The 26996-nt window shown below is 37.8% G+C and overlaps 1 protein-coding gene across 1 annotated transcript in view; it reads left to right on the forward strand.

Annotated features, from left to right (window-relative positions):
• LOC107089985 (chromosome unknown open reading frame, human C10orf11) overlaps positions 1 to 26996 on the forward strand; it is a 298397-nt gene that overhangs the window by 241157 nt on the left and 30244 nt on the right. Inside the window, exon 6 of the mRNA XM_015383126.1 lies at positions 26908 to 26992. Coding sequence (XP_015238612.1) covers positions 26908 to 26992 — 85 coding nt within the window. The remainder of the gene's footprint in view (positions 1 to 26907; positions 26993 to 26996) is intronic.

Consider the following 26996-nt stretch of genomic DNA (forward strand, 5'->3'; position numbering starts at 1 on the left):
ACCAGATTAAAATGGTTGTACCACTCATTTAATGCAGTGTTGGGCACTAAGTAGTAGTGGTGTGGTCATACATTGCAGTTTTCTACGTCAAATAGCTTTTTATTAGAGAAGCTACTTTCATGGCCAAGTACCAGAGTAGCATTCACAGAAGCTACATTGTCCCATGTATTTCTAGACCTTAAACACACCTCTCAACTGTGTATATTTGTCCATGTGTGTAAGTACCTTGACATCACAAAGTTGTATTTTTTCCTTTAAACAATCAGAAAATAAAATAAGTATTTTTACCTTTCTAAAAGAGATAACAACAAACATGAATACGTGTTGGTTCTAGCTGTCATTAGCACTTAGATAGGACCAGTACAAGATTCTCTGAAAGGTTGAGGCATAATTGCTCTTCATAAAAAAAAAAAGGTACAGACCCATTATTTTGTCCTCGCAAACATACCCTATTGTACCTTAAGAACAATATACTACCTGGTTAAACTTTTTGATGCCTGCTATTATTTTCTAACATAGGCTTTCCTTCAACTGTAGCAGTTGTAACTATCATTGACTTTTGAAACTACTCCACATACAGTATTTGGACCTTGCTATATGTGTAAGTAATATATATATCCAGATTTCCCTTTTGTTTTTACCATCTTAAGACATGGGTGTCTGGCTAATTGACGTCATTAAATTGTTAGCATTGTGTAATTGCCTGGTTTTGGACATGCTGCCTTTCATAAAGTTTCTATACACTACAGGCATAGTAAAAAGGTCCATTTGACCCTAAGCAGTCAATCAAATTGAATTCAAAGATGAATGCTTATGACCTTTTAATTTTTGTATTTCTCTTTTACACTTTGGGCATAGGTAGACCTCTTCTGCTACAGATGTGCATTATTTCACCAAACACAGCCACTTTCTCCTAGGTTTTTCCTTCCTACTAAGACTGCCATTGTGTACTGTGTTCTTTCTCTTAAACAAATGACAACAGATCCATTCCTATACCTGAGTGGTTGTCAGGTTTTGAACTGATCCAGGACTAATAGTGATAATAGCCTGCACTCTGGGGGAGTCATTATAATAGAGGAAAAGAGCCTGTATATAGGCAACCACTTACACTTCAGGAAATATCCAGAAACACCTCATAAATGTACCCGTTAAATCTAAAAGGTATTATGGCATTTTTTTCCATAGCTCAAATATTGAATAGAAATTGGATTTAATTTTGAAGATTTTTGAGTTTTATTTTAGCAAGACTTACAACTTTTTAACATAAAAGAATTTACCACTTTTTCTGGAAGTTATGTGAAATTAATCTAGAAATTTATTTGCAGAAATATACTCCCCCTTTTTTTCCATTTCATCTAAAATTACCTCATACTCTGTCGTATTAACCTCTAAAGAATATTGAGACTGAAAATAATCCTCAAATGAGCAACACAAATTAATGCCTCAGTCAAACAAAGGTCTTGTTCAGTCAAATAACTACATGAACATCTTTGTCCAGTGGGTAGTAAATGGGCAATTGGCACCATTTGGCACCTAAACAAGTTGCGGTGAAGACCAATTCAGTTTGTCAGCAGACTCTACAGGCACATGGGGAAGGAGAGGCTTAGCAAAAAAAAAAAGAAAAAAAACAGGCAGCAGGAGAGCAACAGGGCGACTAAGGAGTCTTAAGAGCAGCGCTGTAGCTATTACAGGATGCAAGAAAAAGTGCTTAATTGGAAATGATTAAGGCTCATGCAAAAGCCGATCAAGTCAGGGTTAGGATAGAAAGCACAATTGTCCTGCATAATCCTGCTTCCCTTTGCTCTTTCATCTGGATGAAGAGATCCAAAAAAGGGGATTTGTAAATGCCAGACCTCCCTGCACCGCAGCCACCGGGCTCAGCTCCATTCTCCAGAATTATCCTTTTCAAATTCACTTCCACACACTGTGTTTCTTTGCCTCCTTTTATGCACTGATATTCTTCATTCATCAAAAAGTATAATGAGGTCAGCAAAAAGTCCCATCTTTAATGTTTTACTGTGCTGTCAGTATGCTTTGCATTAAGCTCTGAATTATGATGAGAGCTTGTATGACAGCTTGTTTGGAGATTGCGCTGCATTGGCCTTCATTATCAGACATCAAAGATGGACACACAAACCCACAGACAAGCAGAGGGGTGCTTCCATGTTCTCCCCATGTATCCATGCTCCAGAGAAGAAATAAATAAACAATGGAGCAGGATAGAAGACGGTCTGAAATGAAAGCTAGAGGGGCCCAGAGAGAGTCAAACTGAGATGCACATAAACACTTACACAGGGGGAATCAGCTGTGAGCTGAATGGATCTGAGTTTAAGGGAGGGGGGGTTACCATGCCCTTATGCCCTCTCTTTGAAGTGAGGCGCAGGCTGTATGTACAGGCCCCAGAGAGGGCCATGTCTACATCCCCCCCATAGGCTGGCTAAAGGCACTGGTCCTAGCAGAGAATTCAACATAAAAAAAAAACAACGAATGGGGCTTCTTCACTTAGTGGTTCTCCTACTTTCATTACCTACACCAGAGTACTGCAGTGAAAGAGAACTCAGGTCAGTGCATAGATATGTTTATAGCAAAGCAATAATCTTTATAAGCCGAAATTGATGATTTTGTAACTAAATATTGCATTGTTAAAATGCAGCTTTATTTCTAATCAAAGCAAAGTTTGTCTCCGATAAAACTATCTAGTGACTCTCAGAATGTGACTTCTTCGGGGGAAATAAAATTAAGCTTTTTCTTAAAAGTTCCACGTAAAAAGATGTGATGTTTACATTTGTTTCATACTGAAAAGGAAGTAGTTCCCTGCCTGATTGTGTTGAAAGGATCAGCCAATTAAAAAAGCAAATGCCTTCTCACTGTCATCATTTACATTAGTTTTGAACGGCCTACAATGCTAAATCTATGTAAAACCATTTTAAACACTGGCTTGAAAAGACAAAGATGTCAAGAATAACAATTATTAGAAGAACAAGTCACTTACTGTGTAAATAACAAATACAGCTCATTCTGTCCTCTTTTTATACCTCTGTTTTTGTCCTGCAGGTGCCCTTGAGAATTTGACTTGTGTTGGCATTTTCATGTGGATGTAGCATTAGCAACATTAGCAGTTTGCCATGGTTTCCTTACAGTATTATCCCGCTCTTTTATGCAATTAAAAGTTAGACAAGCAGCAACACTTAATTAGTGCAGTTCAGGTGGGTGTCTGATTTTTGCAATCACCCCTTTCGACAAAATAGAAAATTGAGCGATAATTGCAAGGCAGGCAAATATTAGTACTTTTCCACAAATTACCTGAAACTTAGAATCGCATTTGGTGCTTTTTTGCATTGAACAAAGAGCCCACAACCAAACGACCCAGCCAATTATACACTACAGTATATACTTTTTAACTGTAAAAGATCTCCAGGGGATGACACCTTTAAAAGGCATCCAGCTCTCGTCTCTATTCGGGCTTTAAATCAGACTGCACCTCTTCTGTTATAGGTCACTACATTTATCTGTATTTGTTAAAGCAAATATTTTATTTACTAAAGCTAAGAAGCAACAACATTAAGGAAAGTAAGCCTTGAGGACCAGGGTTGGAAAAATGCTAGCATATTTCATATTTTGAGTGATTTCATGAGATTTTTTTCTATAGCTTAATATTAAGGAAGATGCTTTCTTAAAATCATCCCCAAATAAGCCTCTATTTAACTCAGATGTTGTGTTTAATCTACCAGATGACACATTTTCAACTACAAAAACTTTTCTGAGGATAGAATATTTAAGGCATAGTTGAATGGGGAATCCTTTGCTCAATTTGTAAAGAATAAGAAGAAAAATGAAAAGGGGATTTTATTTTTTTCCCATTTTCTAATTTTGTTCTTGTAAATGCAGTATTGTTTATATTGTGATATGTATGCATTAGTATAATCTTATTTTCTAGGGATCTCTAAAGTTCTGTAAGTCACAGTCTAGTGTGTTACTGTTAAATAATAACAGTAAAAAATATGATGAACTCAATCAAATTAATTACCACAAATAGAAACTGTTGCTGTTTAATCTCAGTGTTTATGTTAAAATCATTTCATAAATAATGATTTTGTTATGAGTGAGATATCATTTACCCTTAGCTCGATTAAAGAGACGGAATAAAAACACAGACCAGATGATTTCCATCTCTGTGATGGTCACACTGTTTCTCTCTGCTGTCCAAAATGCTCATTCTTTGTAAACACTCACATATGCACTTTGATGGGCCGTTCCCAGCCTGCACACCCAACGCTTGGCTCACGGGGCTGGTCTGGGTTGAGGAAAGACGGTGTGAGGTCTTGTCTGGTTTGGGCCTTTCTTTGCTTTTGCTTTGGCCTCGGGGAATGTTTGGCGTGAGATAAGGCTGTGTTTGAAGAGGAGCACCAGATGCTCGTATATTACAGGTTGTCTTGTCATGCCAGAGATAAAGCCTCAGAGAAGCTCCTGTCGCTGAGCTGTACCACACACAAACACACACTCACAGGGAAGATAAATGTTTACAGGAGGCATTCACCCTTCCACAGTGTCGTGCTGTGGATGTTGGGGCTGTCATAACTCCACCATTTTTAGTTTGCGGCTCATGTCTGCAGCATTTAGACTTTGACAGTGTGTCACATGCTGCTTATCTCCTCTTATAAACACATGATTACATTTTCTTAGCCCCAAGATATTTTCATGAAGATGTTCCCCTTAAACTCTGGCTGAGAGACAAAGTGGTAAAAGCCATATTGAATAATAGTCTTTGAAATCTGTTTAAAGTCTCTCCATGTCTTTAGTAACTTGGTTAAACAAGTACACAATCCTTCCCTAAAGGTTAAATGAATTTGTGACTGACGTACAGTTGATAGAAATGTTGCATTCCTAAGTTACAGAACTTTTCTCATGGGCTCTTAATTCAGTCAGGTTGGTTGGATTGAGTTTTTGAAAAATGCATTTCTTGATTCTGAATAACAATGACATTTTTGATTTTTGTTATTTTTGTTGCTTTTGTTTGTTTTGGACCATTCAAACATGAATTTGCTCCATAAATGACTATTGTAACTTAAGCCTTATATTTTGGGTAACTGCTCTGTTGAAAAAATAAGCCTGTGTACAACTTTATTTTTTTGCAACCAATTATTTGTTTCTACCAGGATTTGCCTCAATCTTTCTATCAGCTCTCATCACATTTGCTGTCCCTGCAAGACAAAAATATATCCATAGCAAATTTCACCAATATCATGATTATTGTCTGTTTTCTACAACGTTTTTTCTTCCAGGCATATGGTGTTGGTTTGCATGTTGTCTATGAAGTTACATTTGATCTCAGTTGATCTTTCATGACCTTGTACATTGGACTTTTCATAGGATTCTTTCAACTAGAAATTCCCTCTTGCATATTTGTTGAGTTCACAACTGTTGTCATTGTAGTTCTCAAATAGATTCATACATCTAAGCTATAGATTCTTGCAGCTCTGGTATGGGGCTTTTGGCTGCTGCTCTATATTTGAGGTCTCCTTGCCTGGGCCTGAACATTTAGGTGGACAGCCATGTCGTATTAAGTTTGGGCTTGTACTTTTTCTAAGATCTGTCACCTGTTGTTGTTGTTGGTTCTCTAATAAAGATTTGGGGCCTTCAATGAAGAGCTCTATTGTTTAAAAAAAAAAAAATCAATGTAAGGATTACTGAATTTATTAAAGCATTAGGTTGCACTGCATCTTATTTAAAGGTGTCAGGTTAGAGGGACTGAACCCAAATTCATACATTACTTTTTAAATGTTTTCCCCTTTGATATTAGGTCATTGCTTTTATTTCTAGCTACCTTTTTTAAATGTTGGTTGTAAGGCATTGTTCTTACATGTTAAATGATGCAGATTGTGCAGTAGCTTGCCACTATCCTGACTGATAAGATGAGAGGTACAGCATCTCTGTAATACAGAGACAGGTTTTCCTCTGTCATTAAGTCATGTGTTTTCTAAGTGGAGTGGTACATAGCTTGACATACAACGCAGCATGTCTTCATTTGTCAGACTCGCAGAGCTGTGAGACAAACGATGTTCAGAGTGGATGTCTAAGGGCCCTCTGAGACCACAGTTGAGCGGTTGCTCACTGGTGCGTTTCTCATGCTAATGTCATGGTCTCCCGGTCTATCTGTCACCCCATTACGCTAACATCATTATGCACAGGAGCCTGTCTCCAGCGCTGAAAAGAACAGAATCATTCCTGTCTCATTTTGAGGCAAATTGTTTGGGGAACATTTCTTTCTTTCTTTCCTTTTTTTTTATCCACTGGTAATGGCAGGCCAATCATTTTGTAAGGCGGCAGGTATGCAGATGAATGAATAGGTATTCGGGCTGTTTGGTGAAAGAGGTATTTGTATTATTCATGAGAGGGGTGGTTTGTCTGAGAGTGTGTGTGTCTGAGAGGGGGAGCAGTGTGTCTATCAGATACTCGCAAAATTTCCCAGGTATGTTGAACATGACTTGTGCAGACGTTCTTGGATTTAAGTGCAACATATTCATTGCACATTTCTGTTTATTTTCAAATTCCCTTAGGTTTGAGATGTTTGACCATTTCATTTATGTTCTAACTTGTGCCGTTAGTGTATTTCTTTAATGCATCCTTTTCTCATCTTCATTCAGTGATCAATCCCATTTATTTACTTCATTCTGGTGTAAAAATTTGTCTTTATCAAAATATCTAATCTCTAGACAGTGGCACAAACTCGTACTTATCATTTCAGCAGTTTGCCTGTACTTGTGAGAAGACCCTTCTGCATGTGTACTGTCTCTTTGTGTGTGCTGCACAAGCAGTACTAATTGAAAAGCCTCAATCAGCTCAACTAACAGGGGAGACGACCCTGGCTTCTGTAATTGCCCTGGTGAAAGTGCTTAAGCAAGAAAGAAAAGCCTCTCTGTGTCATCATTTGCACAACGTTATGAATAGGTTAATAAAATAAAATACTTTAATTATAGCTCAGTTGCCATATTGTTAATGGTGTCGGGGTGGCTCAATTGAATAATGCCGTTTCTGCTATTAATTATCTGAGAGTGAACTTGTTTAAATGATATTTTACAACCCCTTGATAAAATTACAGCTAGAGGCAATGTAATGATAGACAGACAAAGGCCATGCACAAATTATCATAAACTATTAGCTTGTTTCCAAAGGGTTTTATGTTAATCTTTTAGTGCTTAAGTACCCTGCAATTAACATATCAGGAGGAGCTGCCTTCAAGCTAGGCTTGCAAATTGAAGTGCTTAGATAAAAAAGCTATTGAGATGAAACCCTGAAAGAGAAGAGGAGCTATCGCACTGAAGTGCGCTGGAATTTTTACTTGTGATGCGTCTCTGTGCGATAGGGAGACTTTTAAGAGCACCAAGACAAAGAATGGGTGAAAAACAGAGCAAGATGCCGTGAGAGTGTCTGTGATCAAGGGTGTATAACAATTCCATTATCTCTCTTGGGTGATGACATGAGATGTCTCTGTCCTCGTTCCCTTTGTCTAAAGCTGCACACTGTGGGAGATATAAGCAGAAAGAAATGGCTTTCAATGGCTGTGATGGTGGCATCTGATAGAATGTGTTTACATATGAGCCTTGTGGCTTGATATGTAAATTTGGTGCACTGAAAAGGCTAAACTACGGACAAATGTAGATGATTCTTGGGGTTTTCTAGTCTGTGTTCCCTTTTATGTATACAGAATTATATCCACTTATTGAGCATTTTGTAAAGCACACATCGCTGTTAGCAGGTCAAACTCACAAAAGGGACCTAAGCTTTTGAATATATGCATTTTATAGTGTGATTGGCAGCTTTGTTGTTGACAAAGAGCAGCTGAAACCATTTACTTTTGTTATAATCAAATAAAACTACCCAGACTACATCTCATATCTTGTCATATTAAGCTTTGGTTAAATTTGGGGCATAGAGAGATCCTCGGTGTACACTGAAAAAATATTTGGCATCTACTTAAATATATTTAGTTACTTAAACATAATTTTGTCATGTCCTTGCTAACATGAAACCATGCTAATGTGAAACGATCATTATGGTTGTGTTGTACCACAGAGCTTCAAAATATATTGTCACAGTATCAGTAATGCTCAGATGAGTTTTCTAGTAGACAATCATATTTTAATGGACACAAAATGCATATGCAACTGGATGGCGGCTGGTGGAGTTTTCTCCAGGGGGCATATAAATTCAAAATAGATGTATACCAAAAACCAATCAAACTTATGCAAAGGTATCACACCAGTATATCTATATGAATGCCAACAACAAAAAACATCATAGAAAAAGTATTTAAAAAAATTATAATTTAATGAACAGCTTTACTTTTTGTACATAAATCTTGCCCTTTTAAGACTCTGTGAAGGCAGATTTGTGTTTTGCATGGTCAAAAATTGCTTCACAAATCTAAAAAAATAAATAATTTACCAGTTTTATCATGGAGAAGCTATTAGTCAGCTTCATATTTTTTTTATATATATATAAAAACTATTTATTTTCTGAGAATGTGTTTATTTAAGAGAAACTATGCAAATTAACAAAAAAGTAAACAATATTATATTGTTTATCATGTGAATCCCAGATTTATCTTCTTTGCCTTTTATAAAAAAAGATCTTTAAATTAGACATAACTGCCTTAATCTATTCTCAGTCAAACCCTGACGTTTGAAAAAGGGAAAGTAGAAATGCGGGAAAAGCAGAACAAAGCGTTTGCCTCCTTGCATGCAGTTAGTTAACCCTTGTAGCTAAACCAGGTCCTGGAACAAGATGGAGTGTACCGTCTTCATCTGTCTTTGAACTGCTGATTAATTGAAATCTCAGGGTGCTCAGGTCCAAAGGCTTTCACCTCCACTTTCTCTTGGTAAGTTTGCTTTAAGGGACTTCACTTCCGCGACTCAACCTGTCAATCAGACTGTGACGACAGTTCCTCTAAGCTCCGGGGCACAGCTCTCCTGTGCCTCGAGCTTTTGCATTGCAGAGGCACTACTGCGCATGTGCAACATCTAATGAGGGTCTATGGCCAAAGATTTTTTGCGCCCCAGGGTGGGAACATGTCACCAATCCAACGGCGAACGAAACAGCTGTACTTGTCATTAAAGATTAGATATTTATCTTGCACATCTGAAAAAATATATTAATATTTTTCAAAATATTTTTATTTTATAGTTAAATTTAGTTTTTATTTAACTCTTGTTTATGTCTTAATCAAGGTGGGGCAGCGCCCTAGCGCCCTCTATTGACCAGCCACCGCTGATGAAACTACTATTAATACTCTTACACCGAAAAAACATGAAGGACAGGCTCGGACTGGGAATGTTTTTCGGCCCTGGCATTTTTCCATCTACACCACTAGCCCCCCCAACACCCCGCGCCGCGAATATACATTGTGGATTAACCGATCTACAACGTAAGCCCGAGTGTTGCAAAAACACCAACATAAAACAATACAATATAGAGGCCGTTCTTCAAGAATGAATACATGAAAGCTCAGTGATGTGTAAGCATTTACTGCAAGTCTAGGTGGCATGTGGTCAATGAAACTGAATAATGTAAACACCATGGTTCCATCAGTCAACAGACCAAAATCAACGAAACCAGCAGTCCTACTGATACCACTACTATTAAGAGTAGTAGTGATGAAGTGGTGAATTGTACACCTTGACACACAGCAGTCACAGTCAATTGAATGCCTTCCAAAGCCTTCACACTAGGTTACATGCATAGCGTGACTCTTCCATCTTGCATTGAAATACTGTTTACAGTGATATTTCACACTCTCCATCAAGAAAAAAGTCAAACATGATGAGCATGACTATTAGAGGAATATAACTATAAAAAGTCTGTCAACATAGCACAATGAACCCCACCTTTTAGCGCAAATGAGCCGAACCTACTTCAGCGAACCTACTTAATCAAAACCTGTGAGCCCAAGTCAACATGTCACAGTTGGCAAAATTAAAAACCAAACAGCCTACCTTGACGCTTTCTTGATCATGGGACTTTTTGCAAGTTGCAGTTTACGTATTCCAGATTCCACTTTAATCCACACTGTACACACACCTGGACTGCACTGCTAGCAAGTAATGGATTATGTTTGCATTGCTCATTCACATTACAATGATTAGCCTTTAGACGCAAAACCTCATTATGCACAGCAACATATTTTTGCTAAATATTCTAACATAAATTCACCAAATATAAGAGAAACATTGTAGTTTGGTTTAAAGAAAGCATGCATGACAAGGAGGGGCTATATATATTGCATGCATCATTTAGATAGTTAACACTGTATTACTTCTTGAGCTCCTTGAGTTATTTACTGTCACAGGTAGATGCTTTGGCTGGAAATGTTGGGGCCGGTATGATTTAAGGAGGATCGGCCCACGCACGCTGAAATTAGGACCGGCCCATCACAGATTACCAGTCCGAGCCTGTTTATGGAGCAGTGTTGTGCACAAATACGTCCAGATGTAGAGCTGACATTGAGTATTATTCAGGTTTTAAAACTATTGGTATATCCTGTCTATGCTGAATTGATGATAATAAGAATGACTGCAGGCTTGAAAAGTTCAGTTTAGGCAAATGGATGAGTTTTTTTTTATAAGATGTTTCGCCTCTCATCCAAGAGGCTTCTTCAGTTTGAACTAGTGGTGGGGAACACTGAGATTAATATGCTGTAGTCGTAACAAAGAATTAGGATGCTGAACCCCCTAATGACCATTAATACACACCCCAGGTGACCACCATGGTTCATGCAGTAGGATCAGAGACACCTTTTGTTCCCCTAATTAATTCTTTGTAACACCTACAATATATGAATCTCAGTGCGAAACATATATAAAAAAAAAAAAATCATGTCCAGTTGCTAAACTGAATTTTTCAAGCTTGACCATGACCTGGATGACTGAGAATATTCACAGAAGAGTGACTGCAGTTTAATATGTAGTCTAAATATCTTTTTCAAAATCGTATCTTTAAGTTTTTAAAGTATGTGACTAAGTAGCTAATTTGGATTTGTCTTGTGTAGGTTTTTTATTTTTTTACAAAGAGGAAAGGAAAGAATAAGAACCCTGCAATTACCCGGCATTCACCAGAGCGATACCTCAAACTCCTGGTTCATGCACTCAGATTCACCATTAGTTTGCGGATAAAAAGCTGAACTGAGAGCAGTCTTGGGCCCCAAAGAAGTACAAAATTCCTTCCAGGCCAGGGAGATAAACTGCATACCCCTGTCTGACAGGATTTCACAAGGGATTCGGTGAAGGCGAAAAATATGGGGGATGAGGTGGCAGAATTTGGTAAAGCGGCTCTTTATAGTGAGGATAGTGATAGTCCAGTGAGGAAGTCCAAGGTGATATTTGACCACGGACGTTTAGGGATAGGCAATGGCTCGAGAAGACCACTGGGTGGCTGGTGACGAGCTTTATAACGGGTGCACAATGGTCAGACTAGAACATAGCTTTAAACATCCGTATATATTGAAGGCTGCAAGCAATTTCTCCTAAGGAGTGAGTTCGGTTGATTCTCTGACGGCTCAGTGAATGAGACGGAACCTAATGGAAGCAGAAACATAAACGCGGTTTGGAGGTCCAGTGCCAGAGACCGGTTATGAGCGCTGAGCCTCCAGTACTTGATCCTGTATTTCTCACGATAAGGCGCCCACAATGAAGGGAGGTTTAATAAAGTTTGAGATATTTGGTTCTGCGTCACCGGAGTATTGCCTAGACAGGGCATAGGGTTTGGTGTGTTTAAAGCCTGGAAGGTAGAGATGAAGTTGAAAGAAAAAAAAAAAAAAAAGATACCAATGTGATTCTCTGGATTTCAGACATTTACATCCCTTTACCCAGTGGCACCACTTTCAAAAGTAATTTTTATGGCTAAAAGCTCTCTATCACCCACATCGTAGTTTCATTCTGCTTGAGACAAACGTTTGGAAAAGAAGGCACATGGTTGAAGTTTCTTAATGTCTGAGAAGAGGTGAGTCCAATCTGGTTTAACCTGTGCAGATTGGACTCACCTGATTCAAAGTTGTTGACTCCAGATCCCCCATCTCTATTCACAAAGGAAAGCTACAGGTGCATTTGTGAGATTAAAAGGCACCACTAGATATATCCATACCTCCTTATATACATGCTAGTCATTTTGATTGAGAAGTTTTCTCAGATGTACAGCAAGACAGGTCGGCCCAGCCACCAGCAGATATTCTGTTTGTGACAGGAAGCTCTCTCACTCCTGAAAAACAGCAAAACCCCAGAGACCTTAACATGTTAGCTTCTAGACTAGTAGACACAGGCAGTGGTGTGGAGGGTTTGATGCAGAAACACACACCAAATCTATCCCTCCCTATGGGCAGTGTTGGGAAAGTTCTCTTTCTACGTGAACTAGTTCAAAGTTCAGTTCACACATTTTAAAATGAACTAATTCAGTTCATAGTTCATAATTCAAAATTTTGAACTAAGTTCACAGTTCCAAAAAATTAACTAGTTCATAGTTCTTTTTTTTTTTCATATATTGCTCAATTACACCATAGCCTACTGTGGAACCACAGACAGCAATTATTTTATCAGTTATAACTCTGAAACTGTGCGTCAGATTTCATCTTCATATCCAGTTTTGAATCCTTATCCAACCAGGGTTTACATTAGCATTGAGGGGACAGCATTTCTCCATTGTTGCTTTAATGCTTTGTTGCTGTCCATTCACTTCAAACTAGTAGCAGCTGCAGCTTTCACCCCTACAGTATATTCTCAAAAACATCAGGAAAAATGTGCTGCTTGAATTGTCTTCTTTTATGAGGAATTATTATTAAAAGAAAAACAGGAAAGTAGTCTTCAAGGTGCAAATGTTTTTTTAATTTTAATAATTTTTTCAATTTGAAATTTCATTTCAGTACATACTAAAAAGGAATACTGGAATCCTGGAAAATTATACCAGGCAGGTTTACATGAATAGTAAAACCCTCAAGAACATTTTACTAGCACAAACTGACGGACCAGGCTGAGATAGGAATTTAAGGTTACTGAAGTGCGGATTTTTTTACTGAAAGCCGGCGGGCAAAGTTTGCAGAGAAATGTAAGATTGTTGCCATCATCCTCACCGACCACCTGGTCATAAAACTGTTTTAAGTTAAGTGATCATACTGCTGCTTTGTCGCCTCCACGGTCGCCTCCATGCTGCTGTGGCTTCCACGCTGCATTTTGTTTTGATGACGCACGCGGCTGTAGGCTACGACGCTGGTAGCTGGTGTTGCCAGTTTGGGTGTTTTTCCCGCTACATATTAAGGCTTGTTTACGGTGTGATTTAGCCGGGGTTTTGCCAGGAGGACTCTATAGAAATTTGGCAACCTATTGAACGGAGTTGAACTGAGAGAGCGTGCCGTTCACAGACACCAGAATGAACGAGTTCACATAACGTTCATCAGGCAGTAATACAGTACGTTCAGTTCACGTTCGCCCAAAATATGAATGAGTTCATGAACTTTCGTTCAATGAACGTGTTCAGGCACAACACTGCCTATGGGTTCATGTATTGATCACACAATCTTGCCATTGTAACTATATCGCAAATAACTACAACTCATGAGAAACAGTAATATCACAGTTGTTTAGTTTTGTGATGTACTTTTATACAAAAGTAAAAAAAAAAAACGTAGAAAACAAGGAAAAATTATTCATTAGATTATGATGAAATTAATCATTTTATATTGTTTCAGTTCAAAAAGTTTTACAAAATTTGTTAACATATATTAATATTTAAGGAATTTATTTCTACTAGATTTTCTAGTATGTTCTTGTGTACATCCTCAAAACACTTTCAACCACATAAATAGTATGAAGGTACATTTGAAGTATTTTCCAACCACAGACTTTTTAAAATCTTAGAATATTACACATTTTATTTTGTGCAATCATGTACATTTAAATCATCACTCATTAAAACCATACAACCCACATACAACAATCTGGTATTTTCCTCCATTGTCCAAAAATTATTGACTCTGCAGAGGCTTTAATCTCATGTTGAAGATTTGTTGAACTTGAGAAGTCAGGCCTAGCATTGAGATGCCTTGTCTGATTTATATCCACTGGCATGAAATGGAAGCCAAATACACTATCTGCAAAGCAGATGTAGTAGCCATGCCCTTGTACAAGCCTTCATATTTGTATTGGCCCTTATATTATACCTGGAATACAAACTCAGTTCAAGGATTTGTCTTCTAATTTTTATTTTTTTCTCATTTATTGTTGTCTTTGTATTTTACTAACTTTTTCTTTTTTTTCTTTGTAGTCATTCATGTAAATCATATGCAGCAAAAAAAAAACATGTTTGTAATTAGAACTAGCAGGAAAACCTTTAGACTTGAAGGTTTTATTGGAAAAATCAGGGAGAAAGAAAGTACATTCCTGTCCAAAGCCCTGATGAACGTTTCCTTTAAGACCCAAATCCTGTCTGTCAGAGCCCACGATTTATGGGGCGGAGATTACAAAGCTACCAATACAATAAATTAAACTGACAGACAGAATTATGCCCAGTGCTTCCTGCTCTCCCCAATGACGTACACTAACTTAGCAAAGCCTGACAATGAGTATGATTTACCACCCAGGCGAGAATGAAGAAGGAAAAACATTCACAAGCACACAGGCCTCTCTTTGGCCAACAGCCTGGTGAATAAAATCCTGCCTTAATTCACCAACAAACAGACTGCCATTAAATGCTTAGAATGAGGATAACAGATCATAAATACCTCCTGATTTATTAGTTGACAACAAAGAGTGTAAAAGTGGCCAAGAAGAGTAGGGCTGTTTGACAGAATGTTCTCAAGGAGAGAAAAAGACAAAAAAACACACACTTGTTCCCCTTGTCCTCACTCACGAATGCTCTTGTCTAAATCTGACCAGGGACGCCGCCTGGCCCTATCTTCAGTTGGTGCAGCATAGGAGCAGATGTGTCTGTTCACTTCTCAACTTGCGACAGACAGAAAAGATAAACAGAGAGAAAAGCAGAGGGGAGAGGAAGAGACTAAGGGGAGGGAGCTGGCACCGTACCGGCTAATTTATCTCGCTGAGAGACAGATTAAAGAGAGAGGAGAGTGAAACAAAGTTCCACTGGCTTAATCAACGGACAGCCTGCTAGCAAAAGACATGATAAATCAGAGCACACTCAGTTTAGGAGAAAGCTTCTGCTCTAGGAAGAAACAGAAGACTTTCTCAGCCAAGCAGCAGTATGATGTGAGTGGTGGCTTGTATGTACATAGCTGCAATCGATAGCTGCTGCTATTGTTTGAGCAAACATTGTTGTACAGCAGTCCTCTGCCCCATGTCTTAACATTGCAGTTATTTTTAGCAAAAAGGTGAACAATCATCCTTGCCTGGGATGCATAAACAGGACAAAGAGATGGAATGGACCTCAAGTTTCCCTCCTAGACGGGGGTGGGGGGGACCTGAGGGCCTAACCCAGAAACAGGAAAAGGGGCTTAGATATCCCTGTGTCATTAGTTCACCACGAGGTCACAGCTGGGCCACTCGGAGCATGATTACACCCCTTGATTTATCTGCTTTGGAGACCGAGCACAGATAAATCTCCGAGCTCATCCCCGCCGTGGGATCCTCACTGTCTGATAAACGGCCCAAGCTGAATAAACAACCTCCCACCCTTCACAAACCCTCCACCACCCACCCGGTATATAATGAATAATTCATTCAGTTTACAAGCTCTCTTAAATGTGTAGTTTGTATCTTAAATGGCAAAGGTGCCTCTATGATCTTTATCCGATCCTCTGTGGTCGTCTTTGATGAAACATTGCAGAGGCAAACGGTTGGCAGGCATTTTGTTTGTGTAGTTGTAAACTTTATTCCCTCGTCCCAGGCTGTCGTCCTCCAGAAGTTACACATAAATATGCTTTATGCAAATATGTCACAGGCTTCAGTCCATACTGAAGCTCCCGTGTAGAAACTGGCTCGTCTGTGACTTTATGACAAAGTTTAGAGCCGTACGTTGCACTGACCCCTGTAGTAAATATGCTGCCATGAAAAATCCCCTCGGCTCTCCTGTGCAGTGCGAAGATGTGATCATGAGTGCGTTTTAGCTTAATTAATTGGCCGTTTCTGTTGACAAGAAATTTATGCAGTAATAATTTGCTGGGAATAGATGCAGAGCGCAGGAAATGAGATATCCATCAGAGTGCTTGTGCTCTGCCAGCTGCACCACAGCTAATATGAAAGTATTTCAGGCTGCATAGGCCCTGCTGTTTGTGCAGTCAAGACTATATATACCCACGATCCATTGCCTGCCTCACAGGCGCTCATGGAGGTCTATGATAACAAAGACTATGTGATTTATGGCCTGCTGTGAAAGCAGAACTTGATGAGATTAAACAATTTCATAGCATGAGTGTTTCTCAGAGGGCCGTCTGATTTGTGGCAGCAACAGCGACAGTAAATCAAGTTTATATATCTGAAAGCATGCTCAGCAAAGGAGTGCAATTACTGTTTAAGACAGCTACTTTTTATTTAATTTTTATCCCTGGTTTGTCTCTTTTATTCCCGGCCTGTCACACAGCCACTCACCTTCATAAGTCCTTTTGAGCAAAGGTTTGAGAGGAGGAGGAGGAGGTGGGAAAGTCAAAAAGGGGAGGAGAGGAAGGTGCACAGTGGCTTGCGCCCTCTTCTATCACTCCTCCACTGCTTGGAGAAACAACAACATCAAGGGGATGACAACGGCCACCAGCAGTACAACACGGGCGTCCGTTGAGCAAATAGGAGCACTTCATTTTTAATGCTTTGTTTGCCTGCTGTTCTGTCCTTGTCTAGGTAAATAGAATAAGCCGATGTAATTAAAGAGATGGGCTGTGCTTTTTGCCATAAAGATGACATGGTGTAATCATACAGGCCTACAGAGGATACTATCTGACGAAAGATGATTTGGGTCGTTTGCCGGTGACTTATGATAGCTGTGGAAAGATGTCAGCGTTATCACTGCATATGAAGAACTCAGACAAGGATTGGAGAAAGCTCTTTGAAGACTTGTCAGGAATCGGAGGCGAGCAGAAAAGAAGGGGAGCATACTAATGTTCTGTATTTACAAATATAATATTTTCTAATATAGATGAATATCCATTTATTAGTCTGAAATGTGTTCTGTATTATCACAAAAAAGTAAAAAAGAAAAAAAAAAAAAAGATTACTTAAGATTTCCTCAGATGGCAGAATGTCGAGTGAGTATCACAAAGTGTTAGTAATACGGCAGTTTCTGTGGAATCCTGTACCATCCTAAAGCAGTAACAAAAGTTGTTACAGAGATTATATTTGCGGGTTTAGCTTTTATGCATGATTTAGTTTAAACAGTAAATGTCTCCGAATGGGGATTTATGTAAACACTATGAATCCTTTACTATATTAAGGGAAAAAACGTTTTATCGTGCACAATTCATTTAGACTTTACGGTAATTCTGCAGAGGCAAAAGGGTTTCCTGTATTTGCTGAGGGTTTTATCAAAAACTTTTTTTTATTTTTTTTTTTTTTTTATAAATTATTGTATTCCATTGGTAAATTGTCTCACCTACATGCTAAAATGAATGGAAAATATGTCAATACAAATTGTTTTAAATATCAAGGTTGGTAGTCTATGTTTGTAGGGGCCATAACAGGGCCCACGACCAGTTATGCACTGGTTCCTATCTGGAACATCCCAGCACCACAGGAAAACATGAAAAATAGAGCTTAAAGTAGGTTTTTACAGTAAGTGCAAATCTGCCAGGAGACACATTTATCAACACCAACTATGATAAAAGGAAAATTATCAAACTCAGTGGGTGTGAGAGTGCATGATACTGGAAAAAAAAAAAATATATATATATATATATTTATGTTTTGAAAAATTTTAAAGCCGTTAGTTTAAAGTAGAAATGAAAATAAAGCACTGAGTTATGATTGTTGATTAATGACTTAAGCTGAGCACCACTGTTAATTGTTAGAGAAGCAAACATGTCAGAAACATGCCAGAACAGAAATCTGATGCATTGCAAACCAAGTCTAATGCAGTACTATTTTACACTGTTTATTAGCAAGACCGATGCTTATAAATATAAACACTTAATGAGCTTCTTAAGCTAACAAGAGCCCATTCAATAATGCTGCACAGAGGAGCAACATTAAGTTCATAATCAAACACGACCGATGTGCTGCAAAGGCAAGGGTGTGATGGCAGAAAATTGGAGGGATTATGCAAAATAACTGTTAAAAAAAAACGTTACGAATAAGCACAGTTGATAGTGAGGGCTTTCATGAGTTAATCTACATCATGGTGCCAAGTTTTAACAATCCTTTGTGAGCAACAGTTTAGATGTATGGCTAGTGGCACAAGTGTTGCATATATCACAGTTACTGTCCACTTCATTGGTAGAATAATATTAGTGTACACAGCTTCAACAACTTTTGCCATTATTAAATCTTTAATGGAAGATGGAGGTCTAGTCATCCAGATTTTTTTTTTTTTTAGCCTCATTTCAATAACGTGGAAAGTAAAATCTGACAGTATGAGTGACTTAAACTAATAGGCCACTGATTGTTTACATTAAATAAAAATGTTCAATAAAAAGTTTAATAATCTGTAAGAAAAACTTGACTTTCTTTGTTATTCTGTCATTATATAATAAAGCTCCAAAAAATAAATTGTTAAAAGATAAGATTTGGTTTGTTAGTTTTTTTTAATTTTACTTTTTACTTAGAATATTATGAAAAAAATCATCCTTTATATTATATAAAATGAGGAAAGTCATGTTTTTAAGAAAATGGCTGCTTATCAATAATCATTAGTTGATCAGAAGACATAGATATATTCATTAACCAATAACTTGTATTCCAAATGTATTCTTTATAAATGCAGGCAAAAATATATTTATTCTATTAAGCGGATGATCTGCTTGAGAGGAATAATATGATACAAAATCCCCATTCTTTTGCCTCAATAAATCAAAACCTAACTAAATTTTTATTTAGGACCCCTGCTATAATACAGCATCTCAGGACAGCCTCCCTGCTTCTGGATGACAGACAAGTGGGCCTTGTAGAGGATAGTGAGAGGAGTTGGTCTGGTCACTGGAGTGTTTTTGTCTTTAGGACCTGCTTTAGTGCCACTTCAAGAAAAACTGCCTAAGCCTTGTCAGAGTCTCCTATAAGCTTTTAGAACTACAGCCATTGTAGCATTGGAAGCAAAATACAGTACCCTGAGTACTACACAGCTGCCTGTCTCTAGCTGTTAAAATATTAGCACTATGCACTTTATATTGTTGAACTTGTTTTACATCTTTTTATGTCTTTGGTTTATTTATTTTCTATATTAAAAATGTGTTTTTCTCTCTGTTTTGGAAGCCTTAGATCAATTTGCTGCGTGCTATTTAATTTAAAATATGAAGACTACGTGATTTGAATTTAAAGTGCAAAAGCAAAAGAATAAAGCATTCAAATTTGTAGACTTAAGGTACAAGGTCAGTGTTTTTAGTGTAATTAACAAAGGCTGAACCATATTTACATATTAACTCCCTATCCCTACCAATTACCTAATAATTTTTTCCCCCTGAACTCAGGTTAACATTTAAGTACACATGCTTCACTGTTTCTCGCATCTAAGAGGATGTGTGTGGGCCTCCACGCATGCAAATTCTTTGCGTTTTGAAGTTGCAGTTAAACGTTGATCGGGTGTTTGTGTGTCTGTGTCCTTGGGTGAAGATGTGAGTTGCGCATCTGTCTGCATCATCCCATATCTTCCCAGAAAAACATCAAGAGATCTCATTATTTCAACACGTCTGGTCTTTTTTTTTTTTTCTTCCTCTTCTCTCCGTCTGCCTTGAGTCAAAATTAGTTTTCATTCCCTCTGTGATCTTACTGACTGAAGCTGGCTCAAAGTAAAGAAAATCGTAGTCTTCGTAGCGGGGCTGAGTCAAACACACACTTCACACAGCCGCAGTCTGAGTTAAGCATTGCTAAGTAACCTTCACATTTCACTTGTGTGAAGAGCTAATTTCCTTTAAGTTCACATGTCACTTTTTTGTGCCTCTTTTTGTGGGGCCTCTTCAAATGTCTCTTGGCGTCTAATTGCATAGGAAACATTCTAGACAAGGCGGCGTGACAGGCCCGCTCCCATAGTCTTCAATTATTTAACATCCTACACTCCTTGAAACAGCCCTGACGTTAGCTACAGCCCCTAATCGGAACAGAAAGCCTCATGATATGTCACACTCCTAAGTTGCTGTACTTTTTTCATGTGTGTTGTTTTTATCGCATAAGGGAAGGTAAAAATACTTATTTTCTCTGCAGTGAAATAAGGAAGAACTGTATAAAACAGTATATATTTTTTCCTCTGATCTGAAGCATGGAGCGTTCACATTTGTTATGTTTTGTTTTCTTTGGAGAAATGAGGAAATCAATGGAGCTTTATAAAAAGTTTTAGGAAGTCACAAGTCACTTTTTTTTTGTACAATGAAAAAGGTAAAACTTGGACCCAACAAACCTCCGAACTAATTCTTTAACACACCGGTAATATAGGCTTTTAATCACTTGCACTTGCTGGAGACTGTCAGAAAAGGTCATCTTACTTTTCATATTTCAGCCTTAAAAGAAGCATGGTCTTATTACAAGTATGAGTCACCACTGTTGATGATTAACATCCAGCAGCGCTCAACCTTTGCCGTATAAAGAGCTGCAGGTCCTGCTGTTGCTGATTCGCTTCATGCTCCTCCGTGCCCCAAGCGCAACTGTGATCAGTGATCACATGATACATTTACTCAGAGCATGCTCATTGGAGTAGAACTGGTTAATCATTAAACACAAGCTTGGCAGTCTTCCTGTGAAGTGTTAAAAAAAAGAAAGAAAGAAAGGAAAAGCAGACTGTTGTAGTGCTCTGCGGTGCAGGCACCATTACATCAAATGTTTTCTCCTTCTGCTGGTACCAAAGAAAACAGAATTATTATTTTTCATGTTCACAAAGGCAGTTTAAAGCTCATTAGCATTGTCTTACACCCTGCAGGTTCCAGTGCTGAATACATGTGTAGTATTAAATAGAAGCAGTTAAAATATTATTTTAGGAGTATGCTTTTATATATTTCTAATGGTGTTTTTATCAAAGAACATGCATTTAAATAGCTTAGTTAAAAATGTGTTTTTATGCTCGTATATCAACAAGTGTGAAGATATTCATTTTAATTGTGCTTTATTTTTACATTTTGGTATTTATAGCCACCAAATGGTTCTCTTATTATTACATGCATTTTTATCATATTATTTTATTATTATATTTGTAGACCAGATTCCCTATATTCTTTGAGAAAAAGCTACCCTACAGCATGATGCTGCCACCACTGTGCTTCACATGTGTCTACCTAAGAATGAATGCTTTTTGCAATACAATGGAATGGTACATTTATTTATCACTATATTTCTAAATTCTATTACTTTCCATATTTTTAACACCCACAAAACTTGTGCTTTGTATTTATTTTCATTATTAGTTTATGTTTATAAGCATTTCCTTTAGAAGTGTAGGATAACATATTATTTTGTAAGGTTGCTTTACATGCATTAAATGCTGAATCAAATATGTTTTAATGTTTTAAATTGAAAGGAAAAGAAAACAAAATTCTTACAATTCTTTTTTCACTAATTAAGGCCTAAGGCAGGGCATTTAGGTTTGATTCTAGTCCTATATACTTTAATACCTAAATAAAAATTCATTGAAACCAACTCCTTTTCAAAGTATGCTTATTTCTGCTTGGCATTGTGTCTTATTTTTATTTTATTTTCAATGAATTTTAATATTTTCCCCTTTTTTTTGCCATCTTATGTTTTATAACTTCCCCAAAACTTGTGCTATTTATTTAGTTTCATTCTTTATTTTTGCTTTGCATTGTTGTTTGTAACCCTTGCTTTAGAAGTACAAGGGATGCATCGTAAGAAAAAAAAAAACCCTTTAGCAGAGGAGTGAACATGTCATGCTAGCATTAAATGTTGACTCAAATAAGTTCACAAGTTGTGTCTCCTCTGATCTCTAACATGATCAGAAAGAAGCACCAGTTTATAGAGACAAGATGTGAAAAAAGTTCCATGCACAGACACAAAAGAAATATTTTGATATAGACCCAAAGAGAAAACATATCAAAAGAAATTTTTCTACATGTCTTTTGCAAGCACAAAAAGCAGAAATGGTGTCAAGAGAAAACAAAACAGAAGGCTTGTTTCTTCCAACAATTGCTTTAAGCTACAAAAATCTCCTTGAGTCCCTAGCCTCCCCTCAATGTCAGCCCCGTACTCCTCTTCCTCTCCCCTTTCCTCTCTCTCCCCCTCCCTCTCTCCTCGTCATTTCTGCCCTCTTCTCCTCTTTTCCCTCTCTTTGGCAGGACAGGGCCCTCTTTGCACCCTGATAGGTTGCGGGTTGATGCTTAGCAACAACATTCCTGTGCCCTAAGTAGCAGTAAGCCTCTGGCTGAACTCTTTGATGTGGCTGTCAGGCCACATTTATTTCCTTTTAGCACTTTGTCTACTTGTCCAGATGTATAAGGAGATAAAAAGGCCTGGTGTTTACACTGGTCTCCCTCTGTAGCGCGGCTGTAATTAGATTGTATTGCTGGTCAGTCTTAAAGTAGGGAGGCGAGGTGAGGCAAGCCAGGAACCAGCTGTGTCAGGACCAGCCGGTCAGGAGGAAACTTCGAAGCTAGGCGTTTAAAAAAGGGAAGGAGTGAGTTAAACATGAGGAAAACTTTGTGTTTATTGTGTTTTTCCACTGACCATAAGCCTTATAATCTTACTTTAGAGGTACATAAATCATCTAAAACTCAAATGATTCAGGTTTATTTAACTCCCACATAATCAGTCTTATTAAACAGTTAACTTTAAATAAAAAAAACTAACTTTGCATTTATTAGTATTTTTCTGACTCACTTTTTTGTGTTACAGTTTCAGGATTCACAGCTTGGAAGTGGTTGGCTCTATCTTTGTGATCTGCTCGACTTCTTTCCCAACCCTCCACTGTCATTCTCTTTCTACTTCCTCCCTTGTGGTGATATGTTGGAACTAATAATCACCCTTGCCTCTGGGTTTATCAGCATTTATTCACATAACAACAGTGGGGAAAAAAGAGAAGACAGACAGGACTGGTGTGATGTATTATCCAGTATGGGAATCATCTTTCATAATGACATCCAACAGAGCTTCCTCTCTCTCTCCTTCTTGCTCTCTTCCTTTTTGCTATCTTTTTTTTTGTGTGTTTCACACGCACACACACACTTTCCTCCTTTCTCTTGCTCCCCCCTTCCACTTCCCTCTGTCCGGTCTTTATTATTGCAGAATCCACGATGCTCCCCAGCCTGTAAATTTGTGCCACATTATCATAAGCTGTGGTGATAACTCACATTGCACTGAGACAATAATGATGTGAACACTCAGCATATGCCCCAGGCCCAGCAAATTAAAACAATGCTCAGCTTGATGAGCAGACTAATCTGGACAGCAGAGAGACTGAGCAAGGAGAAGGGGCTCTGGGAGAGTCTTAAATAGACGACACAGCAGCACCTCCCTCTGTTCAGTGTTGGCACGACTAAAGAGCTAATAACAAACAAGAAGGAAAACAAATAGTGCATCAGTCCATTTTAAGAGTTAATACACGCTGAAATTTCCAGGTTTTTTCATGTTATAGCAAATTATAAATATTGTAACTATTGCCTTGTGTGTTAAATTAATTTGGCAATGGATATAACTTAACTAGTCCACAGATAAAACTCGAGTGTAATTTAATCTCAGTATAACTAAAACTGTTCTGTGAATGCCTCAGATATATGTAAGGGAAGATTATTTAACAGAAAACATCAATGATCACTGCGAGCTTTGAATATTTGATAAAGCATACAAATATTGTCTAAAAAATGGAATTAAGATAAAGCCAATGAAAGAATGAATCTGAGAAGCAAGCAATATGTCAAAGTTAACTCCTGCTTTGATGGGAGGATGTTACCGGAGTTACTATGAATTGTCCTCTTTACAAATTCAGACCTGTATGGACGAGTGTTGAGAGCAAAGGCATTTTCCTTATGGCATTTGTCTAAAGCCATGAAGGGATGCAGCAAAGATGTGAAAAAAGGTACAAAAAAAATGACAAGAATGAGACAAAAATGTCATGATTCGTCCAATGAACAAAACGCTTTCTGTAGAGGAAAAGTATATCATCCCAATGCCTAAACATGGTTGGGACGCACTATGTTGTGATATGATCAGAGTTAAAATGGAAAGCAAAATGGAACTAAGAGCATGGCCTATTGGTAACCTTCTGGAGTCTAGCAAAAGATTTGAGGCTAAGGCCAAAGTTCACCTTCTGGTAGGACGACAATCCTAACTACACAGAAGAGCCACAATGAAACTTCTTAGATCAAAGCATCTTTAGGTATTAAAGTGGGAATTCCAGAGAATAGTCTGTGAAGAGTTTTAAAGTACTATATATAGATTCTCTTCATTTAATCAGAATTAACTTTTCATTTAAGTTAAAAAAAAAGTTATCTAATGTTTTCACCAGTGATTAAAGTTATGAAAAGTATCTTATCCCTGCAGAAATGATGTTGTTCAACAAATGTTTATTGAATGAATAGAATATGAGCTAAAACACTCACAGAAACTAAATATGTTAGGGGTAGAGGTATCACGCTGGAAGTCTGAGGTTTCTTAAATTTAACTCCGTATTCATTTCATTCCAGTTGTCTAGTTCTGTTAATCCACATATTTAATCTCTCTGCGGTACTGTTAATAATGTGGCACCTAGGATGATTATTTGTGGCCAAGCAGCAGGATTAGGAGGACCCTTTTAGGGTCGAGCAAGTCTGGAGAGGCCCTGCCTTGTGATCTTTCAAGCAGATCAGGAAATTAGACAAGCAGCAGCTCAGCTCTGTGGTGGATCACAGACGCATGGAGATACTGTAGATTGGAAAGAGACAGCTCACGATATCTGCCTTAATGCCTGACTTATTCACTTCAGCTCATCATAATTGACATACACACTTTGCGTTTGTTGTGACTGCCAAATTAAATTATAATGACACAGCCAAATGTCAGAATGCACAAGTTAGAAAGTTTGCTGTGCTGATGTTTTGGAGCAGGATGAGACTTTCGCCAGTCTCTAATGTGCAGGTGCTGCTGTATAAGTGAATTAAACTGACACCATTCCCTTCTCTCAAATGGAAAGTGGCAGTTCTTATTTAGTGCTGTATGTTCTCATTTTGGGTTGTTTTACTGCTTGTGTTACTCATTCTGCACAAGTACACCTTGCAAGCAATGAGAAAGCTTTGATGTAACTTATCAAGTTTTAGCCACTCCAGAGACTTAAAGCAGTGGGTCTGCTGTCAAAATAATATTTCTTTTTCATTCTGTTTCTTTCAAACACTCATGCAGATATAGGAAGGCCTCAAATATGGCATATTTGGCAATTTTTCTTCTCAGTGTAATACAAGGCACATGCAGGCCAAACCTTAATGCTTCTCAGAGATGCTATCTGAAAGCACATTATATGAACATTTTGCAATTCACAGTGCTCTCTTTGGCCATGAAGAATATGGTTCCATTTAACAGCACCCACTATTCAATTTTTCAAGGTTATGCATGGGCATGTATAGGAACAACAATAATGGAGGTTGAGGCAAATACAACTCCAAACAGTGTAATATGTATTTGTCAGTTAAGTCTCCGCCTATGATTAAAAGCCTTGAGAATTCCTTTCTGCATGAAACGAAAGTATTTCTGCAAAGGCATCAGATACCGCTGTGCAACGATAAACTGCCTGCTCCATGGGCTAAAAGGCTAAGGGGACAGAAGCAAATGTTTTGAACTGTTAAGGTGTACCGAATAACAACAAAACATACTCAATCATCTTGTTCATGTTGAAAACTCCATTATTGGGTTATCTAAAAATGTTCACACTGTTCAGATATTAAGATTTTAATTTAGAAACTAATATATGCGGTTATCTCTGCTTTCAGCTGTGGGCAATCAACAGGGTGATTTTAGATTTGAACGAGATAAGAGATTAATATGCGAAAGAAATTAAAGGGTAGGAAAATTAACAACTTGACTTGGTGTACTTCCCTTTGAAAAACAGCCTTGGTGTCTATAGTCTGTATGTGTAAGCTATATAAACTCTAAAATATATTTTAACATTGTATTTATTTTGAAAATAAATAGAACTGTAGGTATAGGCTATTACAAATTTTTAACCACATGTAGAAAGGTCGATGATAGCATACACCGTTAGGGGTCAGGAATAAATGGAAATAAGAGCTTGCTAAAGGTTCACAGGTCCTCACTCCATGTGTAATCCCTGGGGGAATGCACATGCTATCATGGCTATGTATATAATAAATAGGGTTTGTTGCATATTAACAACGATAGGCATCAAAGGGTTAATTTAGAAGCTTGAACTGCAATGTGTTTCAGTAAGGTTTAATCTCATTACATGATTTAAGTTCTATTTTCAGGGGTAAATGGAATACACCATTAGAAAACTCCAGTATTTTCTGTAAACTCAATGTTCTATACTCCATCTAAGTCCATAAACTTGGATTTGCCTTGCAAATAATAACAATTTCTTGCAAGTTCCAACTAAAGGTAGCCCAAGTAAAATTGCTGTTCCTTGTACCACATTTTTAGATCCATGACAATAGAAGGATATATCTGAGTAGAGTAATTCAAGGATCTCTAACTGTTGTGATTATTTTGTGCTTATTTGATTATTCACCCTTAAATGAGCTGCATTAGCCTCAAAATTTCATAACTTGTCATACTCAGACTTAATCTAGTATTAACACTAACAACACCCTATTATACCTTTGTGTTCATTGTTGTCTTGTTTTTTTGTCTTCCAAAGCTGCTCAATGAGGCTGGATCAGAGATTCGCCCACTGCCCTACACACCTCTGCCACGGGGATCCAGAGATGCAAAAAACCACAAAGGTAA

This window comes from Cyprinodon variegatus, unplaced genomic scaffold (assembly GCF_000732505.1).
Source record: "Cyprinodon variegatus isolate N-32 unplaced genomic scaffold, C_variegatus-1.0 Scaffold1, whole genome shotgun sequence".
In the NCBI taxonomy this organism is placed as follows: Eukaryota; Metazoa; Chordata; class Actinopteri; order Cyprinodontiformes; family Cyprinodontidae; genus Cyprinodon; species Cyprinodon variegatus.